The 9,475-nt window shown below is 39.7% G+C and overlaps 1 protein-coding gene across 1 annotated transcript; it reads left to right on the top strand.

Annotated features, from left to right (window-relative positions):
• Window positions 1-996, top strand: LOC311070201 (trace amine-associated receptor 7c-like; the record flags this gene model as incomplete). Its single annotated transcript, XM_084093931.1, has 1 exon — window positions 1-996. The coding sequence occupies one exon, from the start codon at window positions 1-3 to the stop codon at window positions 994-996; it is 996 nt and encodes a 331-aa protein (XP_083950057.1).
• Window positions 997-9,475: the final 8,479 nt, after the last annotated feature.

The raw sequence follows: 9,475 nt of genomic DNA, 5'->3' as shown, positions 1-9,475 counted from the left end.
ATGTCTAACTGGGGACTGACAAACATGGACAATCAAACAATCCAATACTGCTTTCCAAACAACAATTTGTCTTGTACCAGAAGTATCAGACCTGAAGCAGAGTACATTATTGTGTACATTTTCATCGCTGTAACATCGGTGTTCACCGTGTTTCTGAACCTGTTGGTGATCATCTCCATCTCGCACTTCAAGCAGCTCCACACTCCCACCAATGTGCTGATCTTCTCTCTGGCAGTGGCTGATCTGATCACAGGACTGATTCTCATGCCAGTGCAGGGAATGAAACTGATTGAGCCATGCTGGTACTTTGGAGAAATATTTTGCTCAATATTTCTTCTTATTCTTTATGTGGTTGTCACAGCATCTCTTGGTAATATGATTATTATTTCTGTGGATCGATACATTGCTGTGAATGACCCTTTGCGATATCCAATAAGAGTCAGTAATAACAGAGCTAGAGTTTCTATTGTTGTAAACTGGTTATTCTCCTTCATATATAATTTTTATCTGTTGTATGAGTTTGTAATGTATCCAGAGATGAACCACACATGTATTGGAGAATGCATTATTTCTGTTAAGTTGGAAAATATAATACTAGATTCCATTGTTTGTTTAGTGGCTCCTTGTTGTATAATTATTCCTTTATATGTGAAAATCTGCTTTGTAGCAAACTATCAAGCTAAGCATTTAAATTCAGTCACAGACAAAAAGGCCAAATCAGAAAAAAAGGCTACAAGAACCTTAGGGATTGTAGTACTGGTTTATCTTCTTTGCTGGATGCCATATTATTTAACTAGTCTTTCTTTGGGGCATAATGAAAATGACTCTCTTATAATTAATGTAATGTATTGGATTGTATGCATGAATTCTGGTATGAATCCACTTATATATGCAATGTTTTATCGATGGTTCAGACTGTCAGCAAAATACATTTTGACACTGAAAATATTTGGACCTTCATCGGCATACTTAAATCTGTTCCCGGAAGAGAAATGATCACTTACACTCTCATGCAAATGTGAATGAGATAATGTGTCTCCAAATCAAATAGATTTTTTTTTTGTGAAGCACATCCTTATAGAACATTAGATGGCATCTAAAAGCTGTTTTTTGATATGGTGTCTAACATGTATATTGTGAGCATATTTGTTAGTGACACTTTCTGCTCCATTTGCTACGTCTGAACATGAAAGCACAGCAAAATTGTAGTGGTGCTGCTTGGAATGTTAAAAGTTGTTAAAAGTAATTTTAATATTTGTCACACTAAAGTAGTTATTACAAATATAAACTTTAGTTTTAAGAAATCTACTTTATTAGAAGAAAACAAGGTACAATATATTTTGATGCATGACCATGGTAACTGTGCACTTACAGTAAAACAACTGAGACAAATTTCACAACATGAGCTTAAATGATTGATGATCTGTAAGAGTTAAGTTTAATCATTATAATGATAAGCTCTTAAGTTTTTTGCCTTTTAACCAATTAACCAGTATGACGTCCAATTAGTAATACACTTATTTTGTATTTATACAGTGTTAAGCATGTAATTAAAAAAAAAAAAAAAAAAACACATTTAATTCATCAAAGTTTATAATATGCATGGCATTAACGTGAAGAATGTTTAATTTCAAACTTTTTCCATAATTTTCCATAAATTCAGTTTCATTTGAAATCTAGTGCATTCAGTTCCTGAATAATACATTATATATATATATATATATATATATATATATACATACATATTTATATACATACATAAGTATATATATTATATATATATATATATATATGTTTTTTTGTTTTTTTTAAACAATATTTTCACTTTCATTTCATAAAGTTCTGAAGGAGAAAATGTTGATTCATTAACATTGTCAAACAATCCCAACTGAGTTTAGGCTCACAGCTCTCAGTGATGTGTCGGGTCCTCGCAATAGAAGCCATTATTGCTGGAATGAGTGGGAACCCAATGTGCCTGTAGCTTTCTTTATTTCTGTTTTGATGAGTGACAGAAAAATAAGGCATATTAAGCATGTATGGCATATCTAATCTGTCTAAACCAAGCTGTTACTGTATATGAGGTCAAACAAATATATTGTAAATACAGAGGACGCTTTCACAGGACGCAATGGCAAACTCTGTTTTAGATGCAGTGTGAGTATACAGTACACAGTTTTATTGTCTAGAGCAGTGCTTCTCAAACCTGTCCTGGAGACTGTAAAACACTGAATTCACCAAAATGGCAAAAAATAAAAATAAAGACTGGGTTCACTAAGATAGGCTTGTCCAATCCTGCTCCTGGAGGGCCATTGTCCTGCAGAGCGTCGAACGCACCTGAACCTGCTCCTCAGGATTACTAGAAACTTCCAGGCAGGTGTTTTGGAGCAGGTGGGAGCTACATTCTGTGGGACATATAACTGTATGTGGTGGCAAGAGATGCCTTTTACCTCACACTCAGGGTAAAAGGCACCCAGTATTGAAACAAGCACTTTAGTTTTGCACAATACAATGTACATTAATACTAGTTCAAAACAACCACTTCAGCAAAGTTATAAAAATATATTAGATCAAATTAGTCCAAAATCAACTTTTTGTTGCTACCCATGATCACATCAAGGATCAACTAAATTTCCACATGCATAGTGAAACACTGTGATTTTTTGCACTCTCAGAAAAAAAAAAGAAAAAAAAGGTATAAAAGCTGTTACTGGGACAGTACCCTTTCAAAAAGTTACTAATACCATTTAGCACCAAAACTCTGGAACAGTCTTCCTAACATTGTCCGGGAAGCAGACACACTCTGTCAGTTCAAAGCCAGATTAAAGACACATCTCTTTGACCTAGCATTCACATAATACATTATAGACTTCTATAGTTCAATGTTAGGCTGCATAGATTAGGTCAGCTGGAACCAGGAACACTTCCCATAAATCCTGATGTACTCGTTACATCATGAGAAGAATGGCATCTACGCTAATTTTAGTATCTGTGTTTATCCCGAGGTTTTCCTGCAGCCTGCCAGATCCAGGCTGTATCCAGATCTGACGAAGGACCTTCGCCTGGACCTGATGACAACGCAGTGCTGAAGTGCCAACTAGTCTCTCCCTATGGAGGATCCCTTTACCACTCTACAGATAAGGCATTGTCGGGAAAATTCGTTTCTCGTTCCTACCCCAAAGCAAAAAAATAAAATAAAATTCTTTATCAAAATTTATAAGGAAAGACAAGTACTTTGTTTAGGCTTGGCTTGTAGGGAATTCCAAACATGCGTATATTCAAATGCACATAACTATAGAACCCATTCTAAATGCGCATGTGAACGCCATCAGCGTTTCTCACAGGTTCGCGTTTAAAGTCTGTGTAGAGAGAGAATGGTGTCGTCTTAGCGGCCCCTAATTTAATAACAAATGATCGTTGCGACGGAAGCAAATCAATCAAAACTAACTTTAGATGGAAAATAACTTAATTAAAGAACTGCTATAAAGCCAAAACAATCTCTGTTACCTTAAATTATACGCTTATCTCTGTAAAGCTGCTTTGAAACAATCTACATTGTTAAAAGCGCTATATAAATGAAGATGACTTGACTTGACTTGACTAGTTGCAATGATGTACGTCTGTTCATTCTTCACTCTTGTCAAAGTTACCCGCTGAATTGACAACACACTGACGTCAGACGCACTTCCGTTTACAAACCAATCAGTGTTAAGATGCAGCCCACATAGATGATGACGACAGGACGCAAGTACGTCATGTAAAGTTTTTTTAGTGCGCTTGCATAATTGCAATGTGAAACCAAACCAAAACTAACCTAATGTATACAATGTATCAAAACATGAACTTTGGTTAGGACCTTGGTACGGACTTTCAGGTGTGAAAGGGCCCTAAGATTGTTATTCACATCGGCACTAATGATGTCCAACTTTGACAGTCAGAGATCACAAAGTATAACATTAAAGAGGTGTGTGAACTCACAAGTACGATGTCAGACACTGTAATTTGCACTGCACCCCTTCCTGTTCACCAGTGTTACGTGCTTATATATGTTTACATGGGATGATAACGCAACATTTGAGTGAGATGTAACTTTTGCCATGTATGAAGTAGTAGAAACAATCAAGAGCAGCACATAGGTAACAATTAAGTTATATTTATTTGTAGTATTACAAACTACAAACTTTTACATACATGCTGCTGACATATTATTGTAGCAGAGTTTGTGCTGAATACAGTGTAATAAGACTTTAGTCATGAAAATGTCACAAGTAACAGAAATAAGCACAAATGTCAGAGCATGTCAGAACACCTCCAGGGGCCAGAAACTCAGACCCCAGAGGGTTAACCTGAATTGCCAAGAAAACACCCCCCCTTCGGGACACATACAGGCTGTCAGTGGTATTATTCCCTACGGCCCAAGCTATAAGCCTCAAAGAGACCTCCGACACAATGAAGGCCTACCAAGGCCGCTCAAGGGCTTGAAACCAACAGCTTCCTAGTCTTGCCAACAACCTGTCTGTTTCCTTAACAGAGTCTCTCACATTCTGCTCATCCAGCCTGCCGCGAACGGCTCCTTCCTTCATGCACTCCCATAGCAGCTGAAGCCTCGCTAAAGTGCACTCCATAACCCCCAACAGCTCATTATACGCAGGGCAGGAAGGCTGTGAGGGTTCAGATTATATATCTTCTTCACCCCCATCAGCCATCTCCTGCTTTCTTGGGCTAGGTGCCAGCAGAGCACTTGCTGCTGGATCAGAGGATGTAAGAGATAACACATCCTCATCCAGCAACAAATACATCTAAAAACACTTCCCTTTAACCTGGCATACACATAGTACATGATCAATTTCTATTATTCAAATCAGTTAAATGGTTGTTAGGTTGCATAAATTAGGTCAACCGAAACTGGGAACACTTCCTATAACACCCGATGTACTTGTTACATCGAAAGAAGAATGTCATCTACACTAATATTAGTCTGTCTGTCTGTCTCATCCTTATCCCAAGGCTACCGTAGTCAGTCGGATCCGGTCCGTATCCAGATCAGATGGTGGATCTGCTCCTAGTCATGACCACAACGCAGCCCTGAATGTCAGCAGAGACCGTTTCTACTAGACAATCCCCTGTGAAGGCCTCGTCGACACGACAGCCATCAGCACTGATCCTCAGCAGAGACCACAAGAACCAGACAGGTCCTCTGCACAGACCCCTATTGCCAGCTTTGGCTCCATGCCTGTCACGAAACAAGAATGCAACCACAGGTAAGATCCAAAACAAATGGTTTATTTCAGGTAGGCAGATAACAAACAAAGTGAGCAGGTGAGTAACTAAGAGAATGTATATGTTGACTTGATTGCGGTAAATGATACTTCTTATCTGTTTCAGATGGAGATTAGAGACGAAGGGATCGCCTGAGAAGATTGATGACTGAAGACGGATGACTGAAGACTGAAGAAAGGATCGCACATGTAAGTTTCTCAAAGGTAGGTAGTTAGATTAGCTTGATGGTGTTTTAAGCCCCCAATAGCTCCTTAGAGGCAGCTAACCCTACCCTCAACCTTAAACCTACCCATCCCCTCGCTGCCTGGAAGGCGCCGTTGGGGGCATAAAACACCAAACACCATTAGATTAGCAAAGAAATAGGACAGAAGCATTAAAACCTTTAAAAATAAAATAAGCTTCAAAGGTCTGATGTCATAACTACAGATGTCCAACAGTTCAGGTTTGTTCAGGTCTTACATCAGACTACTGCCTCTTTTCCTTTGGGTTCTCTGAAATCTACAACAGGAAGCATAATTTTACTTAAAAACAAGTCAATTCAGTTGTCATACATACAGTCACATTCAAGAATGTTCAAATACAGTACTAAACACAATTTGATTCACTATTTTAAAAAAAGTTGCTCAACAAAGTATTCTAGCTATGATTATAGTATCATTAAATTCTGTTTATTTAGGCCACATTTACACATAGCCGGGTATTTAGAGAAATAAATATTTCCTCCCTCCGTTTTCAATAAAAACATTGTGCACACAACATCGTTTTCAAAAAAGTTGTCATTTACATCAACCCACAAAAATACTCCGTTGAGCGCCAACCTAACCATGCCCAACCTATGGACGGCACTGTAGGGAGAAGGATAAAGCCATGCAAGCCAATCAGAAGCCTCAGAATCAACAACAACGAATAACACGGGTGACTTCCAAGGGCGCTCACATGACGTTAAGCATTTTCTGGCGAATAATGTGACGTTTGAGAACCTAAAACCCAGTTCTCCCAGTTGACATGGCAACACATAACAGGCGTTGTAGTGTTCACATGTAACTCCTGTTCCATGTTTTCTGTTTAACGTGAAACTGTGACGTAAGCACATCATGAGCATGTCATGTGGTACGGAAAAGAAAAGAAAGAAAAAACAGTAAACCGTAAGTTCGAGAACAACTCTTCCTGTGTATGAGTGTTTTTTGTTCATTAAACAAAACAAGACACTACATGTTGGCGACGAGTGATGAGCGATGTGAGTTTAACACGAAAACCGAAAACAAAACTGTTTTTTGAATCGCACGGATCGCAAAATGACGACTCTCCCTCATTTTCCTATGTTCGATTTTCACTCCGAACCCAGCTCAGTCGGCTCAAGATGGAAAAAATGGCAGAGTCGATTCGATAACTATCTACAAGCATTCAATATTGAGGAGGACAAGCAGAAACGAGCCCTCTTATTACATCACGCGGGACCCGATGTGTTCGACATTTTTGATACGCTGCCAGAAACTGGAGAAGACTACGCTACAGCGGTGAGAAAGCTAGACGCGTATTTCTGTCCAAAAGCAAATCCTGAATATGAAACATACTTATTCAGACAAACAAGACAGCGCGAAGATGAAACATTGGATGCTTATCACACTAGATTGAGGCAGATAGCAATGAAATGCGAGTTCACAAACGTGGACAAAGAAATCAAATCACAAATAATCCTAAGCTGCAGTTCGTCGCGTCTCCGCAAGATGGCACTCCGCGACGCTACAATGACACTTCAACAATTATTAGACGCAGGAAGAGCTCAAGAAACAGCAGATAAACAAGCAGCTGGCATAGAAGAGATACATGCAAAATCATCCAACTCATTCAAAGCACATGCAATAAATAAGACAATTCTGAACAGAGACAAGCAGAGACATTTCAAAACAAAGAATATTGAAAGCTTGACATGCAACAATTGTGGAGGACATTTTCCACACGATGGAGGTCAGAAAAACTGTCCGGCAAAAGGAAAAACCTGTAAAGGCTGCGGAAAGTTGAATCATTTCCAAAAATGCTGCAGGTCAACACGCTATACAACAGATTTCCCAAATCCAGCAAAGCCCAAGTTTCAAAAAATGAAACAAAAAGTGAATACTGTGCATACAGATGATGTAGCGTCCAAAACACACCCTGAAATGTCAACGAGTTCAGATGAAGATTATATATATGTCATACACACAGTTCAACATTCGCAACAACAACCCCAGTCACAAGTGGAGATCGCCGGAGTGCCAGTGAAGGTCGTCATCGATTCTGGTGCAAGCGTGAATATTGTTGATGACACTACATATCGCAAAATAAAACAAAATATTGCATTAAATCCATCAGATGCAAAGATTTTCGCCTATGGCTCTTCCACTCCCATTCCACTGAAAGGAAAATTTCGAGCCAAAGTCTGCTTCAACAACACGGACATAGCAACCACGTTCTATGTGATTGATGGTCACTCAGGTTCTCTGCTGAGCTACAACACTGCAACACAACTTGGAATTCTTCAAATAGTTAGTGCAGTGTCGGACACACCAGCTGAAGCTACAGCTCCAACTGTGAATCAGTTACTTGAAGAGTATAAAGACCTTTTTGAAGGAATCGGAAAGCTAAAAGACTTTCAAGTGAAGTTACACATAGATGAGTCCGTAAAGCCTACAGTACAACCACACCGACGAATTCCATTCCATATCAGAAAGAAAGTGGAGCAAGAACTCGAAAAACTTGAACAACAAGGTATCATTGAAAAAGTCAGCGGCCCGACACCATGGGTTTCACCTATAGTTGTTGCACCAAAACCAAAAAACCCTGACAGTGTGCGCATATGCGTGGATATGAGACTGCCCAATTGCGCCATTCAAAGAGAATGACATATCACCCCAACGGTGGATGATCTGATACATGACTTAAATGGAGCTGTACTCTTCACAAAACTGGATCTGAATGCTGGATATCATCAGCTTGAACTAAATCCTGATTCCAGGTATATAACAACATTCACGACTCATGCAGGTCTCTGGAGGTACACTCGTTTGAATTTTGGGATTAGTTCAGCTGCTGAGGTGTTTCAAAACACAATTCAACAAGTCCTTCATGGCATCCCAAACGTCAAAAACATGAGTGACGACATCATAGTTTTTGGCAAATCGCGAGACGAACACAACGCCTGTCTGCAAGCGGTATTCAAACGACTTAGAGAGAAAAACCTCACCCTCAACAAAGATAAGTGTGAGTACAGTAAGACGAAACTAGACTTCTTTGGATATGTGTTTTCAGACAAAGGAATCTCTGCAGACCCAAAGAAGATAACAGCCATTAAGAACCTCCCAGCCCCACAGAATGTGTCCGAACTACGCAGTCTGCTCGGAATGACAACATACTGTTCGCGTTTCATTCAAGACTACGCAACAACCACACAGCCACTGCGTGAACTCATCCGGAAAGACCACTCATGGAATTGGGGGCCAGAACATCAAGCAGCACTGGACAAGCTTAAATCTCAACTCATCCAGCATGCTACAATGGCATACTTCGATCAAAAGAAGAAGTCCACACTACTTGTTGATGCAAGTCCGGTTGGTCTTGGTGCCATACTAAGTCAGCCAGACACAGACAGTTCCGGTAACAAAGTAATTGCGTATGCCAGTAGAGCGCTCACAGCTGTAGAACAACGCTACTCGCAAACTGAAAGAGAAGCTCTAGCAATAATCTGGGCATGTGAACATTTCCACTTATATCTCTATGGTTCACACTTCATAGTAATTACGGATCACAAACCACTGGAGCTCATTTTCAATAACCCTCGAGCATCCTCACCAGCCAGACTTGAACGCTGGAGACTGAGACTGCAACAATACACATTCACAGTCCAATATAAACCCGGGAAAGACAATCCTGCCGACTATATGTCAAGGCATCCTGTGGATGGACAGCACACAGACAACTGTTCAGAAAACACAGAACAACACGTCAACTTCATAATTGACAACACAGTCCCAAAAGCGATGACTTTAGATGAAGTACGACATGAAACGATGAAAGACTCTGTCCTACAAACAGTGATAAAAGAGTTGAAAGGTAAAGCCTGGACACATTTGAAGCAGACGATGTCAGGCGCATGCCACGCAAAACTGAAGGCATTTCATAAGCTGAGACATGAGCTCACAGTTAACACGTCACAAGACAT

This window comes from Abramis brama (genome assembly GCF_963993115.1).
Source record: "Abramis brama genome assembly, chromosome: 19".
Lineage (NCBI taxonomy): Eukaryota > Metazoa > Chordata > Actinopteri > Cypriniformes > Leuciscidae > Abramis > Abramis brama.
Note: the sequence above shows the minus strand (reverse complement) of the source record. Positions and strands in the feature narration are given on the sequence as shown.